This window comes from Mercenaria mercenaria, chromosome 14 (genome assembly GCF_021730395.1).
Source record: "Mercenaria mercenaria strain notata chromosome 14, MADL_Memer_1, whole genome shotgun sequence".
NCBI lineage: Eukaryota > Metazoa > Mollusca > Bivalvia > Venerida > Veneridae > Mercenaria > Mercenaria mercenaria.
Window position 1 is genome coordinate 24,957,069 of NC_069374.1, and position 20,057 is coordinate 24,977,125.

General features: G+C 36.3%; 1 protein-coding gene across 1 annotated transcript in view; it reads left to right on the forward strand.

Moving 5' to 3' along the window:
- Positions 1–1,046: 1,046 nt before the first annotated feature.
- Positions 1,047–20,057, forward strand: part of LOC123526698 (von Willebrand factor A domain-containing protein 8-like) — a 106,991-nt gene continuing 87,980 nt past the window's right edge. The window contains exons 1-10 of the mRNA XM_053523090.1: positions 1,047–1,318; positions 8,324–8,404; positions 8,858–8,913; positions 9,830–9,904; positions 11,133–11,243; positions 13,119–13,286; positions 13,518–13,732; positions 17,554–17,662; positions 19,261–19,365; positions 19,904–20,017. Of these exons, the coding sequence (XP_053379065.1) occupies positions 1,186–1,318; positions 8,324–8,404; positions 8,858–8,913; positions 9,830–9,904; positions 11,133–11,243; positions 13,119–13,286; positions 13,518–13,732; positions 17,554–17,662; positions 19,261–19,365; positions 19,904–20,017 (1,167 nt within the window). The 5' untranslated portion in view covers positions 1,047–1,185. The remainder of the gene's footprint in view (positions 1,319–8,323; positions 8,405–8,857; positions 8,914–9,829; positions 9,905–11,132; positions 11,244–13,118; positions 13,287–13,517; positions 13,733–17,553; positions 17,663–19,260; positions 19,366–19,903; positions 20,018–20,057) is intronic.

Here is a 20,057-nt window from a genome sequence, read left to right on the forward strand (position 1 = left end):
TACCTTGTCAAGACGATGTGCAGAGCACTCAGTTTCCTGATACCAAAGTGACATCCTTGGATTTTTAGTCACCTTCATTGAAAACTTCCAACTTTACAAACAATCTTTTTACAATCTGTTTAGCCCATTTAGACGCTATCATCTGTCTGAGAAACTACTTAGAATAACCATTGAATTAGTAACCTTTCATGTGGTCCAAAGTTTGAATATTACTTTTCTGAAGCTTAAGACTGACATACGTCTAAGTAGTGTTTTAGTCTGTTATCTGTTTTTTCTAGGTATATCATATCTTATCTCAAAAAAGAAACATGGGTGCTGGTATTCTAAGTCTTAGGCAAAAATTGCCTATGTATTATTAATGTACCATATTGACCATTTCCCTCTAAATGAGTTTGATAAAGGTAAAGGAAAAGGTAAATTTTATTTACTCTTGCTTTGTGAAACAATGAACATAAGCTCTCTAGAAGAGCTTTTGAGCGATCATTTTAAGAACAGTTTAAACCAGTTATACCTTATCCCAAGCAATTGGCTGGTACCCATTTACATCTGGGTCGACTGAGGCAATCATAATAAAGTGCCTTGCCCAAGGATACACCACAATGAGAGTAGCCAAGTATCGAACCCAGGGCCTTCACCTCCGTCTTAGCCCTTTCAGTCAAATTGCGTCTACCGATACAAGCTTATAGAACTCTTCATGTGAGAAAACCATCCAGCAGGCATACAGAAGGTCGAAGTTCCAACCAGGTGCCCACCTGAGCCTACAACAATACCTGGAGGGGCACCATGGGTCTTCCTCCACCAGCAAAAGCTGAAAAAGTCACCAAATTGTGTTTGTGAACCCAACAAAAATTATGTTCTAGTGACACGTATGTTAAAATACACTTTGGATTCTGGCAAAGAAAGTGTTTTCTTACATTTTGTGAAGGTCTGCCTATATAGACATCCATGTTTGAGCAAAATAAAGAGTCATAAGAAAATGGAGAGAAATCCAGGCTGGTACGAAATATAAAGGGTACGAATCAGACCAGAAGCTTGATCTTATGGAATAAGCATTTGGTGACCTTGATGAAACAAATGTGGATCGACACAAATTGTGAACTTTCAACCTGAATTTTATCGATGAAACTTATGTGTCAACGCGACACAAACACGTGATCTGAATCTGTAAATGCGGATAGATGACATATGAGGCTACCACTTCGAATGAGCGTAGATCGAAATCTACGTCGCCTCCGAAACCTGCAGTCAATCCTGCGGGTGGGGGATGGTCAAGTTCTCAGGATCGAACCATGCAGAGCGTGCTCAAAGTCACCTGAAGGTAAGTTCTGTCTACTGAATGTTTCAGCTATGGTTAGAATAGTTAAATCAAATTTAAAATCAATGCCTGTTATTTTATGTATACTGTTTTTCAGCACAGACACGGCAGACTTGCTAAGTCAATACAACTCATCATGCCGGCCACTACTGGCACAAGTGGATGTGTTTTTTACAGCTAAATACATGGGTGAAAGTTTTCCGTATTATGACGGAATTCCGTATTTTGGACCTTCCTAAAGGTCATTTTTCCAAATCGTGTAAATCCGATGAGATTTTTGTGTGGGGGGGGTGGGGGGGGGAGGGTGATCAAGTCAACTCGTCCCCTAGTCATTGTTCCAGTGCGGTCATCTATCAATGGCAAAATAATGACATTCAAATTTTCCAGGATGCTAAAAATAGCGCTGATTTGCAACACTTGCATCATCCTTTTCCGTTAGGAATACCGTATGTAACATCATTCGATAGCCGAAAATAACCAAACGCTGGCGATTATTCATCCAAAAATAGACTGTAGATCAGTTATTTCCGCGGATAAGACTGCAGATTCTATTTGAAATTTCCGTGTGTAACCGTTTGTTACCGATGGTTAACGAATCATTTCAGCCGCGTGATACTTTATGACCTCCTTTTACGACAACCAAAAACCTTACTGCTAATCGGAGGCAGAAATTTCGAATGTTCACAATATATTGAAGAAATTGACCGATCTGAACATCATGAATTTATACCAACTGGTTAAAACACCAAGGAGATGGAGAAACAAGCCAAAAACAAAATTTAACGGCGATGGCAGATGTCCGAGTTAGATTCTGAGGGGTTGAAATGGTCTGATAGTGAAAGATAGATATTTGCTGTGTTGCATATTGCACAAACGATTAATTACAAATCCAATGGAAATAAAGGCATCAGACTTCACTGCGAGGACGCCAATCATCAGAAAAAACACTTTTCACACGAGTTGTGAAAACGGGGAATGAGGTGAGACTATTGTTTATTATCTGTTTATAAATGCTTAATCTATATGGAAGAGGTACTAACTCACAAGCATCCATGACAAGTATGCCTCAATTCAAATAAAAAATAAGCGTTTTAAACATACCTAAAAAGACTGAAACACAGCCTTTGTTTTTTAACTTCACACATGTACATTATTGTATCCTTACATCAGGCAATTTTGGCATGGATGTGACCCCACCCTCTTCCTTTCTTCTGTCTTCTCCTTGCTTTCCTGGCCATATACACTGTTGCTTGCTGGGACTGGTCTGTTAATTCTGAGTAAATATTAGTTTAACTTGCCCTGAACTTATGAGCCCAGCAGCAAAGTGGCAGTTTAAACCAAAGAAGCCAATTTACTAGGGGAACCCATGCCCAATTTTTAAAAAATATATATATGGTGGTCTAAATTGGGACTGTTGATGTCTTTTATGGCTCTACTGTCTAGTTTTGTATGTCATTTAATAATTGGTCCATTTGTTTACTTTCAGGTTCTGCCGGGTTCTTCTAATTGTACTAAGAACACTGAATCTTTGAAAGACAGGGTGGATAAACAACACGCCATAACCAGTGCCACATGGTGGCACATACGTAAACTAAACACACACAGCATTGCCAAAAGTTAGGATGACCTAAAGAAAAATCTTAAAGGACAGATCTTAACACTGTATACCAATGAGGCAACAAACAATAACAATGATAAGAATTTGAATGTAATCACATTGTATATTGTGAAATAGTGTGGAAATAATAAAATTACAAAATTTTTGAAAAAAAAAAATAAAAGGTCTTGAATTGTTGTTTGCAGGAGTCTCCAAAACTGAAATACAGAGGACTCTATTTATCAGGAAAAGCTTTGTACAGTACTTGTAAATTGCTGTATTTCAGGAGCTTCCGGGGGCCTCTGGCCCCCTGGACCCCTAGCCAGATATTTTTTTCAGTATTTTCAGTTTTTGCAACTTTTACCCATGTAAATAGAAATTATGCAGTGCAGATATCAAATCTATTTGAATTTTTCAAAGATATCCTTTCTAGATCATGATATAAACATTTGCCAACAATGTTCTAATTTTTAACATTTTTTGTTTACTTTTTACTGCTTTGAATCAAAGAAGTATAAATACACAGAATGGCAACAGGCGGTAATCTCGTGTCAGCTCGTTATCTTATTGAAGCGTTTGCTGACTTGATGGCTCGTGATTATTAAGGTAGTTCTGCATGTTCGGATCGAAATTTTTTTTACAAATTGTATGTTAAGAATTTGATTAAACCCTAAGTTTTCAAAACTTCAGAATATACTTAAATAACTCAGCAAATAAAAAAGATTTGGTCGTGTGCTTGATTTTAGCAAGACTGATTTGAAAAATTTTGACCTCACGCAATTTTTCGTAATGGGAGTCTATGAGAAAATCGTAATTTTCATAACATGTTCGCGAATAGAAGTTTTTCTATTACAATGTACATTTTAATGAAACTTCTCACAGTTGTTAATAAACATGTGGCATATTATAATGTGGCGAAATAAAATGTATAGGTCCGGCGCTTATTTTTGATATATTTGACCATGAGTAAAGTGAACCGCACATTTCATGCTAATTTTAGGACATTATTTCGAATAACTTCACGTGTCAGATGTTTTATTATCATATTTTGACTTTAGAAAGATAGTAACAGTGTCATTGTAATAAATCTACTCATGTACTAGTTGCCATTAATTCATAAAATATTTTTCATTTCCGTACGCCGAATCCAGGCTATATTCTACGTTTTCCGGATAAATGATGTTAAGCCATCACTTCTGGTTTATCAAACGTGCAGAACTACCTTAAAGTATTACACTGGCCGGCACATAAAAACCGATTTTCAAACAACAACTGTTGATTTCTCAGACTTCCAATCATAAGTTCATTTGTTCCCAGATAATACTTATAACATTAAAAAACACCATTATCATTATAAAAAAACGATCTGATAGAAAGTTTTTCACGACACAAATTTTTATTCTTCTTCTGTCTGTTTCATACATCGGTAAAACCAGATCTCATTCAGTTCCTACGTGATGTTGGCGAGATTCGCTCAGTATGCCTTTCAAGTTACCAATCTATTTTTATAGCTCTTTGTTCGAGTGTAGGAGGTCGTGGGTTAGATTCGGGGCCACGTCATACTAAGGACTTGAAAATGGTACAAGTAGCTCTCTTGCTTGGTGCACAGCCTTAAAAGGGTAACTGGCTTCTCTTAGAGAGGAGCCATTCATAAAATAGTATAGAATAACTTTTAGAAACTGTCTAGGGGTACGGATCCATACCTCTAGACAAGACTGTTAGGGGTTTTCTAGGGGTACGGACCTCCTTTTTCTAGAGATTTAGGGTTATATACATCTTAAATTTTGTTGAAAATGAAATAACAAATAAGACTTAACCAATTTTCACTTAAAACTTGGATCTAAATGGTTTACAGATACCAGCATTCACCTGATTGTTTACCTTTTCTTTCAAAACCTAAATAACCAAGGAACTCAAAATAAATACACTGTTTCGTGCCGATTAGTTTATTGTAAGATAAACTGTTGATAACAGATTAATGGGTGAATCTAACCCTTGAATGAATTATATTTGAAATTCAGCAGAAAAAAAATAAATTAGGCATAATAATATGCACTTATAACAAGATAATGATAATCGGCACGGAACTGATTGTTTAGTAATCAATTAACCGACATTAAGTAAAAGAAACAGTTTGTGAAAACGTTCCTTGTATCTCGTAACAGCTACCAAATGTGTGGAAAACATAAATACCCTAAGGGTTAATTATTATTAAAAATAGTTTTTTTTTTTTTTTCACATCATAATTTAGCATTATTTTTTTTAATCTTTTTTTCTGCCAGTTCGAATCCTCGTGATTTATTTGGTGTTCCTCGGTTATTTACGCTTTGAAAGAAAATGTAATTATATAACCAATGAATCGGGTGAACGTTAGTATATGTAAAGCATTTAGATCCAAATTTAAGGTGAATACTGATGAAGTCTTATTTGTTAAATTATTTCATTTTCAACAAAATTTGAAATGAAAATAACCATTAATCTCTAGAAAAAAGGAGGTCCTTACCCCTAGAAAACCCCTAACAGGCTTGTCTAGAGGTACGGATCCATACCACTAGAATCAGATTCTTGAGGTACGGATCCATACCCCTAGACACTCCCTAACTTTTATTCACCAATGCCTCAAGAATGAATTTTGGTGCCCTCAGTCATTACCAACAATCAATTAAAACAATAGAAATTATTATGTGACCAGTGAGCTTAACAAAATAATTTCTAGCACAACTGTTATAATGAAATTTATTGATATGTTTTACAGTGACACTACAATATAGTACTAAGGTACTTGTAAAACCAATGCATGTGAAGAATTGAGAGATAAAACTAATTTTGACAGATTGTGAAAAAAAAGTCGATACTTGACAAGTTGACAGGTGGTAAATGATTTATGAACTAATTTAAAGTTTATTGCCATTTATACCTTCCAGCTGGATTTTCTTAGAAATGGCTCCTCTATACTCTAGTTTACAACAATAAAAGAACTGCCTGTTAACTTACTGTGTTTTCTCTCAATATATCCAAATCATGTAAGAACTCCTATTGTTTCAACCAACTGACACTTGAGCCATTCACAATATATTGTAAATACCAGTAGTCAAAAACAGATCCCTTATTTTCACATTGATATTGAGGATTTATCTGATGAGCATTATATTCGTAATAAAATTTCAATACCTAATGTGTATTACAATAATGCTAAAATATAGCAGCCGTGACGTGTCCTTAAAATAAGTTGTACAACTTGCTTCAAAACTGACCTAAAATAAGTTAGTACAGCTAAATTTTACAGACAGTTCTTGGGATTTCAAGCTTAAAAATCACATTAGCTGTCTTAATGCTTAAGAGAGATATCGTTAAGTATGCAGACTTAACATATATCTGTCTGTTTATCTATAATTATATGAAATTCTTTTTTTTCAAAGCACAATTATTAATGTAATTAGCTTTTCAAAGTGACAGTTACTAATTGCATCTTGTATGTGTTTTTAGCTCACCTGTCACAAAGTGACAAGGTGAGCTTTTGTGATTGCGCGGTGTCCGTCGTCCGTCGTCCGTGCGTGCGTCCGTGCGTGCGTGCGTGCGTCCGTCCGTAAACTTTTGCTTGTGACCACTCTAGAGGTCACGTTTTTCATGGGATCTTTATGAAAGTTGGTCAGAATGTTCATCTTGATGATATCTAGGTCAGGTTCGAAACTGGGTCACGTGCCATCAAAAACTAGGTCAGTAGGTCTAAAAATAGAAAAACCTTGTGACCTCTCTAGAGGCCATATATTTCACAAGATCTTCATGAAAATTAGTCAGAATGTTGACCTTGATGATATCTAGGTCAAGGTCGAAACTGGGTCACGTGCCTTCAAAAACTAGGTCAGTAGGTCTAAAAATAGAAAAACCTTGTGACCTCTCTAGAGGCCATATATTTCACAAGATCTTCATGAAAATTGGTCAGAACGTTCACCTTGATGATATCTAGGTCAAGTCTGAAACTGGGTCACGTGCCATCAAAAACTAGGTCAGTAGGTCAAATAATAGAAAAACCTTGTGACCTCTCTAAAGGCCATATTTTTCATGGGATCTGTATGAAAGTTGGTCTGAATGTTCATCTTGATAATATCTAGGTCAAGTTCAAAACTGGGTCACGTGCGGTCAAAAACTAGGTCAGTAGGTCTAAAAATAGAAAAACCTTGTGACCTCTCTGTAGGCCATATATTTCATGAGATCTTCATGAAAATTGGTCAGAATGTTCACCTTGATGATATCTAGGTCAAGTTCGAAAGTGGGTCACCTGCCATCAAAAACTAGGTCAGTAGGTCAAATAATAGAAAAACCTTGTGACCTCTCTAGAGGCCATATTTTTCATGGGATCTGTATGAAAGTTGGTCTGAATGTTCATCTTGATGATATCTAGGTCAAGTTCGAAAGTGGGTCACATGCCATCAAAAACTAGGTCAGTAGGTCAAATAATAGAAAAACCTTGTGACCTCTCTAAAGGCCATATTTTTCATGGGATCTGTATGAAAATTGGTCTGAATGTTCATCTTGATGATATCTAGGTCAAGTTTGAAACAGGGTCAATTGCGGTCAAAAACTAGGTTAGTAGGTCTAAAAATAGAAAAACCTTGTGACCTCTCTAGAGGCCATCCTTGTGAATGGATCTCCATAAAAAGTGGTCAGAATGTACACCTTGATGATATCTAGGTCAAGTTTGAAACTGGGTCACGTGCCATAAAAAACTAGGTCAGTAGGTCAAATAATAAAAAAACCTTGTGACCTCTCTAGAGGCCATACTTTTCATGGGATCTGTATGAAATTTGGTCTGAATGTTCACCTTGATGATATCTAGGTCAAGTTTGAAACTGGGTCAACTGCGGTCAAAAACTAGGTCAGTAGGTCTAAAATTATTAAAATCTTTTGACCTCTCTAGAGGCCATATTTTTCAATGGATCTTCATGAAAATTGACCTGAATGTTCACCTTGATAATATCTAGGTCAGTTTCAAAACTGGGTCACATGCGGTCAAAAACTAGGCCAGTAGGTATAAAAATAGAAAAACCTTGTGACCTCTCTAGAGGCCATATTTTTCATGAGATCTTCATGAAAATTAGTGAGAATGTTCACCTTGATAATATCTAGGTAAAGTTCAAAACAGGGTCACATACCTTCGAAAACTAGGTCAATAGGTCAAATAATAGAAAAACCTTGTGACCTCTCTAGAGACCATATTTTTCAATGGATCTTCATGAAAATTGGTCAGAATTTTTATCTTGATAATATCTAGGTCAAGTTCAAAACTGGGTCACATGAGCTCAAAAACTAGGTCACTATGTCAAATAATAGAAAAAATGACGTCAAAAACTGGGTCATGTGGGAAGAGGTGAGCGATTCAGGACCATCATGGTCCTCTTGTTATATTGTAGGTACCAACTCTGTTAGCATTGGTGGCATCAACATCAAGATAACAAAGCCAAAGAATCCAGAATGTGTACCAAAAAACTATTGTAAGAATTGCTATTTCAGTGAAATAGGTGTTTCATTTTTTGAATGTGCTTTGAATACTTGCACAGGTAGCTCTGCTAATTTGTGGTATCGTACTAAACAACATTATTTTAAAGGTTTAATACATAATATTATATTAAATAACTAAATAACACAAATCTAGAGGATGGTACATTATTTATACCAGATTGTTACTACCTTCTACTGATGTTGCTATGACAGACTCCATGGTAGATGGGTGGGGTTGTGGGGGAGTTTTTATACAATAGCAATAAATCTGAAGCAGTTTTAATGTTTAAGACTTGAAATAGCATCAGGCATATCGGTAGGGGAAACTTCACGTTTGGAAAACAATCTTGTGGGGTGGGGGGGGGGGTCCCTAAATATGCAAAATTTGTTATCTAACATACTGGGTAAAAACAGTTCTAATCTTTATAATTCTTTTCTTATGACAGTGCCAGAGAAAGTACCACAGTCAGTTTTAAGACACTTGAAATGGATCATGCAAAAGGTAAGTTTTCAATATAGGAATGACAGCATTTATGGCAAAATCTGTCTCTCCAGGGCCCTCTCTTCTCTTCTGGAGAATGGAAATAGGGCCTTTTAATAATGAAAATTTTTATGGCATTTTCAAGAAAGGGGATTTTTTTTATTTGTTATAAATGATGAAATAATGGTTCAACCATGGCAGGAGAAAACATACATGATTTAACAGTCACTGTATCAGAAATCTTCCTTTGAAGAGCAATTAAAGTCTTGTTCCATTATTGTAGGTAAACAATCATATTTTAAGATATTTTTAGAGGGTATTTGAAACAAAAGTAATTGGAAAAGAATATTTTCTTTATATTTTATGAAGGGAATGGAGTCAAAAATCAAGAGAGGGCTATGCTTACCGAGAGAATGGTAGCAGAAAATTTATTCTGAATACCAGTTCTTTAGAATTCTTATATGTTTCATCATATTGTAAAACTATGAAAATAATAGTAACTGTAAATAAAGATGACATAATTATAAATGTTTCCTGTTGGCATCTTGCCATTTCTTATTTTGTGTCACTCAAATCATAGCAGAACAGAACGGTGCCTTAAATGCTGTGACTCACTAAATGAGCCGTGCCATTAGAAAATCAACATAGTGGGTTTGCGACCAGCAAGGATCCAGACCAGCCTGCGCATCCGCGCAGTCTGGTCAGGATCCATGCTGTTCGCTAACGGTTTCTCTAATTGCAATAGGCTCTGATAGCGAACAGCATGGATCCTGACCAGACTGCGCGGATGCGCAGGCTGGTCTGGATCCTTGCTGGTCGCAAACCCACTATGTTGATTTTCTCATGGCACAGCTCAAATAAACTTTTCAATGAACTCAAGTAATTGCTGTTTGCTCAAATTTTATCCACTTTCTATGTTTAACTTTAATGTTTGTAGGATTTGCTAGGACAGGATGTCTTTCTGATTGGATCTCCGGGACCATTGAGAAGACAGTTAGCAATGATGTACTTGGTAAGTTGAACATTTACTTTAAAAACAGTATACTGTGAAATATTTTAATTTTGTGAACATGCAATTTCATAGTTTTGAACAAAACAGCTGTTTCATTTGGTAGCTGAATTTGTTGATACATGGGTATAAACTTCTAAAAACAAATTGATTATTTTTAACTGACTTCAGTGAGCACTAAGTGCTCGTGGTCGGCTTTTAGGATAGTTGGATGTCTGTCGGCTGTCTGCCTGTCCAACACCTGTCTGTTATCCACTGTTCCTTTAATGAACATCTCCTCCTAAACTTTAACCACTTGTTTACCTTCATAGTCTCCATATGTAGGCTAGACTATATAACTAGGACAAGGACTTTGGCTTAGTTATGGCCCTTTTTTGACATAGATATTAATTAAGTTGCGCGTTCCATTCCATATTTTGTCTGGACTGTTCAGTATACTGTGAAATCATTAATATTCATGGGGGACTAATTTTCATGGATTTTATAGTTGAATCCATGAAATTTAATCCCAACGAACAAGTAAAATTTCCATTCATTTTATGTTAAAAAGTTGAAATCCACGTATTCATATTCCCATGAAATTGCCGTTTTGACTAAAACCACGAAATTTCATGCCCATGAAATTAAATGATTTCACAGTATGGCTTTGAAACTTTAAACACTTGCTTTCCATCATAGTCTCTATGTGTAGACATTAGACAAGAGTACATAACTTTTCTACTCACTTTTTAGCTAGACCATTCAAAATATAACCAGGAACCCATAATTACATCAATTCTTCGAACAGCCAAGCAGGCTGTTGACAGATAGCTCTTGTATTGAAGCCTGGAATCTTCTTCCATTAAAGTTACTACCAGTATTTTAACCATAGCTGTCAGTGAGACTTTGAAGGCCAACAAAAAAAACAGCATAATGTTCCTCATTAAGACATTATATGAAAGAACTAATATATACTGGTACATTTGTGCTTTAGATACTAGCATGATTGTGCATGTTCTATGACTTATTGTGTTTCCATTGACTTGCAGTATTAATTCCTCTACTTGAGTCAGAAGTGGAAAGCAAATAATGATAGACCAGTTAGTCGGAGATTTAATTACGTCCTGTTGAGAAGTGAGCTTCTTCTCACCGCGATAATTTGGTATGTCTCAGATATATGACCGATCAAAGCAGTTTTGCAGGAATATACTTTACCTAGGCTATGAGAACTTACAAATGATTGATATTGCAGGAATTGACAAAGAGGGAAGGGGAGTTTGTGTCATTGTCAAGAGACACAACAGAAGCAGATCTCAAGCAGCGGAGAGAAATACGCTCTGGTAGCGCTTTCTATCTTGATCAGGTATAGAGGAAGTCTTTGATGTGTTTTAATTGCAGAATCGCTTTAAAGTGACAAGTGTTTACTTCAAATTTGTTAACTCAGTAATTAATTTAAACTGAAATTTGACAAATTAACAACTTTAATCAGGGTTTTCACTAGCAATTTCAAGTTGCAGTCCTGGGACTCCCAAAGCTGAAAAAGTTGCAGTCCCAACTACTGACTAGACTTTTCGTCAAAACACAGGCCTCTAATTTGTACTGTCAGATTAAATGTAGACCGACAGACATTTTGTAATCACAATTCTTCACCGAAATATTGTTAAGATGAGATAAAAAGGTAAAGGTAAAATAAGTAAAATGTAGTCAAAAATTAATGTTGGACAACCTCCCCCCCCCCCCCCCCCCCCCCCCCCCCCCCATCCCTGATGTTTTTGGTCTTCCTGGACGAAATCCTCCTGTGAAATTATCAAGGTGGACAAAATCCCCCTTGTGAAAATATCAAGTTGGACAAAATGCCTCGTGATAACTTTTTCTTAACCTTTTTATTTCAGAATGGAAACGTATATAAACATACAGTGAAAAGAAAATATATGAACAATTATACTTTTATTTTAATACTTATTAAGAGCATAACGTTAAAACATTCGGTCTAAAATACATTAAGACTGCACAGTGTGTCTATGATCAACATATTAATAAATGCTTCTTCAGTAACATCAGCGATTTTGCAAAAAAATAATCACGTTACTAAGACCGACATCGACAGCATCTTAAAATTACTTGGACATTCATAATTAAGCGTAATTATCACATTTTCTAAAAAAAAAAAAACATCTTGAAAACTGCTTGGTAATTAGTACGTGAGAAAACAATCGAAGTTACTTCAAATACTACGTAATCCGTCGTAAACAATTAGAAATTGTCACCTATGCAATCATGCCGACAATCACATGTATATTCGAGTTGATCATACACATGCTATCTCGCGGTGTAGTGGAAACGGGCAACGCTGATTGGCTATACGCGGCTATCGGTGACAAGCGAGTAACTCCGCCCACATATTTTGTTTTCGAGTCAAACCTTGTGTATTCGCAGGTTTACGTAATCAATTAATTTTCATTGCGTCTTACTGCAGAAACGTGCGTCCGGGGACTCCCAAGCTGCAATAAACACGCGTATACCGGGACCAATTATGCGTACAGGGACGCCGATTTCGGCGTTTCCGAGAACCCTGCTTTAATATTTAGAGGAAGCTATCTACCGGTAGCTGGCTTATGGAAGGTTGGTGGTTCTACCCAGGTGCACGCTTGTAATAATGCACTAAGGGCACCATGGGTCTTCCTCCACCATCAAAAGCTGGAAAGTTGCCGTAATAACTCAAATTTAAATGAGAAAAATGTATGGCTTGTGTGAGTTTTAGACCTCAGATTATCGTACTGTAACAGGCAACAAGCCAGTTTCATCTGACCTCAAACAACCATTTTAACAGTTCATGTGATATCAACTGAAGAAGAATGCAGTCTATTTATGTTCATGTTTCCTGTCAATTTATGTTCATATTTCCAGTCATTTTATGTCACTTCTGGGGGTCTCCGTGGCCACGTGGTTAAGGTCGCTGACTTCAAATCACTTGCCTTTCACCTATGTTAGTTCGAGCGTCACTCGGGGCGTTGAATTCTTCATGTAAGAAAGCTTAGTCCAGCTGGCTTACGGAAGGTCGGTGGTTCTATCCAGGTGCCTGCTTGTGATGAAATAATGCACGGAGGAGCACCTGGGGTCTTTCTCCACCATCAAAGCTGGAAAGTCGCCATATGACCTAAAATTGTGTCAGTGCGATGTTAAACCCAACAAAACAAAACATTTATGTCATTTCCAGTCCATTTATGTTTGTTTGCAGTCAGCAGTAAGAGCAGCAGTGAGTGGTCACATACTGATACTGGAGGGTATAGAGAAGGCAGAGAGAAATGTTTTACCTATTCTCAACAATCTGTTGGAGAACCGTGAGATGCAGCTGGAGGATGGGCGCTTTCTTGTGGCTGCTGATAGATACGATAAATTACTGCAGGTATTAATTTATGGGAGATATCCAAGACTTCATATAATATAAACTGTTATTTTGAGATAGAATGAAAACTTCATTTGTTTGCTAGGATTTCATTTTGTGTGTCAACACAACCATGAAATCTGAAAATAATTAGCTCCCCTGGAATAAGAATGATTTTACAGTATACAAAATGTTTTTTTTTTATATATTATATTATGTAAAATTTAACACTACTGTTATTTCATTTTCAAGGACCATACTAAAGAAGAGTTAGATGACTTGAAACTAGTCAGAGTAGATGAGAGATTTAGAGTTATTGCCCTTGGTTTGCCAGTACCTCGTTACCAAGGCAACCCTCTAGATCCACCGTTAAGGTCAAGGTTTCAGGCAAGAGATGTTAACCAGCTGCCATTCAACGAGGAATTGGAACTGCTTCAGGAGTCTGCCCCAAATGTCAGATCTGATAGGTATACCTGCTTTTGTTTAGTTTATAAATATAGATTTTTTTATGTGTTAAGTGAACTAGTTATTGTGGAGAGTTCTTATGCTGAACACATTTTAAAGGCATTTTTTGTTGCAGAGCCAGGTTAATTTCTGATTTTTACGTTCTTTTCATTAACAAACTGGAATTGTATATTTAAAATTTAATACAGTATATGATGGCACCATTAACAGAGGGGTTGAACCTCTATATGCAGCCCATCTGGGCGTACTAGGTGCTTTAAGCACTGGTATTGGCAATAGGGGTAAAGCGACCTCAAGGGGAGGGGTGCGGTCATGGCTGTTTGTTACAATAAGACTGTAATGGTTATCATTGTCGTTATTGATATTGTTGTAATAACTATTATTTTTATTATTATGTACAACGCCATTGAATATATCATTTGTAAAAAGGCGTTTAATCAGATTATTCAGTTTCAGTTTTATGATTGCATATGTCATGTCTTGTTATTTTCCTACATATCTGCGATATGTCACATGTTTAATTGTAAAGCGCCCTTGAACGTATATTCCATGTGAAAAGGGCGCTCAACAAATCTGGTATAATAATAATAATAATTGATTTAGTTTAATGATATTTTATTGCTTATTATTATCCCCTGATGAAAGTTGGAGGGATATAGTTTTGGCGTTGTCCGTCCGTCCATCCGTCCGTCCATCTGTCTGTCCGTCCGACTGGAGCCATATCTAGGAAATGGTTGGGAATATTTATTTAAAACTTCATATATGTGTTCACCACTATGAGTTCTTGCGGCCCGTCAAGTTTCAGTCAGATTGCCCAAGTAACACCAGAGTTATGGCCCTTAGAATTTTCTAGTGTTAACTATATAGGGTACTATAAATATGGCAATTTCTGCATCATAACTTTTGATATATTTGACCTTGAACTATGAAATTTTAACAGAATTTAGAGCACTATAATGTGGTTGTGCACACACAATTTCGTATGGATTTCTTTTGTAACTGCAGAGTTATTGCCCTTTAATTGTCTAAAAATCCACATATTTGTACATAACAAACTTGCCATTTGGCAGAATTTCATTAAATTTCTTTCATTCTTTTCTGTATACATTTATTATAAACATGTGAAGTTGCGCACCCACACCTTGGTCACCCGGGGTGACCCCGGGGTCAAAATTGACCCTGCCCCAGGGGTCACTTGATTTTACATAGGAAAATCTTTAAAAATCTTCTTCTCAAAAACCAGAAGCCCTAGAGCTTAGATATTTGACTTGTAGCATTGCCTAATGGACCTCTACTAAAGTTATTCAAATCATGACCCCCCGGGTCAAAATTGACCCTGCCCCAGGGGTCACTTGATTTTACATAGGAAAATCTTCAAAAATTTTCTAAAAATAAACCAGAAGGCCTAGATCTTAGATATTTGACATGTAGCATTGCCTAGTGGACCTCTACAAAATTTATTCAAATCATGACCCCTGGGTCAAAATTGACCCCGCTCCAGGGGTCACTTGATTTTACATAGGAAAATCTTCAAAAAACTTCTAAAAATAAACTAGAAGGCCTAGATCTTAGATATTTGACATGTAGCATTACCTAGTAGACTTCTACAAAATTTGTTCAAATCATGACCCCCGGGGTCAAATTGACCCCGCCCCATGGGGTTACTTGATTGTACATAGAAAAATCTTCAAATTTTTCTAAAAATAAACCAGAAGGCCTAGATCTTAGATATTTGACATGTAGCATTGCCTAGTAGACCTCTACAAAATTTGTTCAAATCTTGACCCCAGGGTCAAAATTGACCCTGTCCCAGGGGTCACTTGATTTTACATAGGAAAATCTTCAAAATTTTTCTAGAAATAAACCAGAAGGCCTAGAGCTTAGATATTTCACATGTAGCATTGCCTATTGGACCTCTACAAAATTTGTTCAAATCATGACCCCCGGGGTCAAAACTGACCCCGCTTCAGGGCTTACTTGATTTTACATAGGAAAATCTTCAAAAATTTTCTAAAAATAAACCAAAAGGCCTAGATCTTAGATATTTGACGTGTAGCATTGCCTAATAGACTTCTACAAAATTGTTCAAATCATGAAGCCCAGGGTCAAAATGACCCCGCCCCATGTGGTTACTTCATTGTACATAGAAAAATCTTCAAAATTTTCTAAAAATAAACCAGAAGGCCTAGAGCTTAGATATTTCACATGTAGCATTGCCTAGTGGACCTCTACAAAATGTGTTCAAATCATGACCCCTGGGGTCAAAATTGACCCCGCCCCAGGGGTCACTTGATTTTACTTAGGAAAATCATTAAAAATTTTCTTAAAATAAACCAGAAGGCCTAGAGCTTAGATATTTCACATGTAGCATTGCCTAGTGGACCTCTACAAAATTTGTTCAAATCATTACCTCTGGGTCAAAATTGACCCCGCTCCAGGGGTCACTTGATTTTACATAGGAAAATCTTCAAAAAATTTCTAAAAATAAACTAGAAGGCCTAGATCTTAGATATTTGACATGCAGCATTGCCTAGTAGACTTCTACAAAATCTGTTCAAATCATGACCCCCGGGGTCAAATTGACACCGCCCCATGGGGTTACTTGATTGTACATAGAAAAATCTTCAAAATTTTCTAAAAATAAACCAGAAGGCCTAGAGCTTAGATATTTGACATGTAGCATTGCCTAGTGGACCTCTACAAAACTGGTTCAAATCTTGACCCCCTAGGGTCAAATTGACCCAGCCCCAGGGGTTACTTGATTGTACATAGGGAAATCTTCATAAATTTGCTAAAAATAAACCAGAAGGCCTAGATCTTAGATATTTGATATGTAACATTTCCAAGTAGACTTCTACAAACTTTGTTCAAATCATGACCCCCGGGGTAAAATTGGCCCCGCCCCAGGGGTTACTTGATTGTACATCGGAAAATCTTCCAAAAAATTTCTAAAAATCATCAGTTTGACATTAGAAACATGTAGCTCATATTACTCTGGTGAGCGATCCAGGGTGATCATGACCCTCTTGTTTTTCATTTTTAATTTTCCATCAATATTTATAATCAACATGTGAAATTTTGTTTCCTCTCCCGTTCCCCCGCACCCCCACACCCTTAAAGATGAAATATATATACATATATATATTTCCATTCCTTTTTTTTTTTTTTTTTAAATGTTCAAACCTTCAACATGTTAAGTTGTGACTGCACAAGCCTTGCCCTCAGTCATGTTCAAGATATCTTACCAGTGTTCTCATAAGGACATCTGTTTTTTTAAGTTCAGATGTACATGTTAAACAACAACACCTGGTGCCAAACCACTCAAAGACAATAATTCGTTTCAGTTAAACTTCAAGCTCATATTTCAATTAACTGCATTTAATTTTAAAAGCTAAGCTTATTACAGTAAGCATATCCCATTCAAAATAAATTCTTTAGTCAGGATCAAAGTATCATACATTTATTATGTACTCTTTAATTAAACATTTGTTTTCTGTTAAATTGATTTTGACTATTGAAATTATTTGCTTCTTTAATATTAACATCCTTAACATTTTGCCGGATATATTTTTTTGCCATTCCTCACCACAAACCCTTTCGGCGGGGGATACCAATTCATCGAATTTGCTTGTTTACATTCCTAATATTATATAACAACAGTTGTACATGTACAAAAATAAAAAAGCAAATAGGTCAGGCCACAAGTTCTTACAGCATCAGTAAACGGCCCTTCCCAAAAATATTGATTGGATTGAACAATGCAAGTTGTTTCTTATTGTTTTTAAAGTTATCGAAAATGAACTTTTTCCTGTCTATCATACAGATTGGCACACATGTTGATGTTTGCTTCCACTTTGGTGTCAAAAGAATCTACCTCACTTGGACTCCCTGATTTCCCAGTTGCAAATTTACAGGACCTGGCAAAAATCCTGGTAAGTGCTTAATTTCTTAACATAATAATTTGAAATCTTTCTTGTTCATGGGTGGCTTATTTTCATGGATGTTATGGTTGCTACTGTTAACCTTTATCCTGCTAAATTTCCGATATGGACTGGTCTATCATTCAATTTGGGCAGTACCATTGATTATTCAAAGGAGTGTTCACTAAAAATTTACTGGCTGAATAGCCAACAATGCAGACTATGATCAGCCTTCACGGACGTGCCACTGGTTGCAAATGCAGAATAACTTGCCACCATCAGGCTAAAGGTTAATTTAAAACAGGAAATGTTATGCATTTATTTTATCACAAAAGTGTAATCCAAAAATTTCGAGATGTGGAAATTTCCGTTTTGGTCTGAGCCACAACAGATTTGACTGATGAAATCAAATGATCATCATACATTCTACATCATATTGTACACACATTTAGAATTGCTTATAATGTGTTGTTCTGTTGGATGTTGGTAACTAGATAGCTTTCTAACATGACAGAATTCTACATCCAAAACAGGACTTAAACTCTGCAGTGAGACAAAGTGATACAAAGTTGGCAAAGTTAACCTTCTGGCCACAGAGGCACATGCAATAAAATTCTGAAGTCATTTACTTTACTGCCTTATCAATTCTGTGAAAACAATACCGAGTAGACTATCGTATCTGCATTGTCAGATTTAAGTTTAGTTTAAATAGACTCTCTTTATACCATTTATAGTGCAATGACTCTTTCTAGGTTCAAAGTTTAGTAAAGGTAAGTTTAGCAGGGCCTCCTCTGCCATTCACCAATGTAGCCAAATGCTACAAATTCAGAGAACTGGCTACAAGAATTACAAGAATTATTAAAATGTGGCCAAATTTCAGCAATTCAGCTTCAATTTGGCAGTTTATCTCAAAAAGTGGCTTCAACTTTCTGAGGCCCGGTGGAGGCCCTGTTTAGAGTCTAGTCTAAGAGTGCAGTATTACCATTGGTTGATTTTGAGTTTGAGCTCTGAATTAATCAATACTTTGCCAAAGTTTTGAGTCTAGTCTCAGAAGTCAGCTTTATAATCTTTGACCCTGGACTTCAGAGGATTGTAAAACAGCCTCAGAAAGCAAGTTTTTTATTGGTCAGTTGCAAGATTATGTTCGGAAAAAAAAAACAAATGAGCCGTGCCATGGGAAAACCAACATAGTGGGTTTGCGACCAGCATGGATCCAGACCAGCCTGCGCATCCGCGCAGTCTGGTCAGGATCCATGCTGTTCGCTAACAGTTTCCCAATTCCAATAGGCTTTAAAAGCGAACAGCATGGAGCCTGACCAGACTGCGCGGATGCGCAGGCTGGTCTGGATCCATGCTGGTCGCAAACCCACTATGTTGGTTTTCCCATGGCACGGCTCAAATACATGTAGTAGTTGGAGTTTAGAGACTGGATGCTTTATTTGTGTCATATTTTAAAAGATGTATGAGGACTGAGGTCAGATTAAGATTTAACTTATAAATAATTGTAATGAGATACAATGCCCTCACACCACAGTACCTCTTAGATTTGTAGTTGTGTGGAAAGAGACATACCTACATTATACATAAATAGGAAGTTTCTACATTTACAGAATGTTATGCCAGAAACCAGTCTACATACATTGATACAGAGACTGTATCCATACAAAGCTATGATGGGCAAAGAAGGACAAACTGCAGTTACTGATGCATTAGCTGTAAGTAGGGAAAAAACTCTTAATTTTTAAAACAGTCAATTTTTCGTTACAGTGTAAGGCAAATTCTGCATGTTTTTGTTTCAGTTACTGTGAAATCATTTAATTTTGTGGGCATGAAATTTCGTGGTTTTGGTCAAAACGGCAATTTCGTGGGGATTTGAATTCGTGGATTTCAACTTTTGAACATAAAATGAATGGGAATTTTACATGTTCGTTGGGATTAAATTTTGTGGATTGACTCAACCACAAAATCCACGAAAATTAGTCCCGAAGGAATATTAATGATTTCACGGTATAACGTGTAGGTATTATATGCTCAAAAGCTTAGTTCTGAAATTGGAGAAAAAATAAAATTTAGTGAGTTTGAGAAAATGTGTCCTTTTGGTACTACATTTCAGCTACATGTATAAATATTTCATGCTGATAAAAAAGTTATTACAACAATAGTAAGTCACAGCAGTTGTAATTTTTTTGCGAAAACAATTTTTTTTTGTAATAACTATAACATTTTATTGAATATGGGATTATTTATTTCCAGAAATTTGATATACCTATCTCTAAAGTAGAACAGAGTCATTTAGTCTCTGTAGAAAGATTGAAAGAAGGAGCCAATGTTTCATTGAAGACTGGGAGGAAAACAGACAATTTTAAGGTAATATCTTGTTTGTTTGTTTTAGTGGTAGAGATACTGT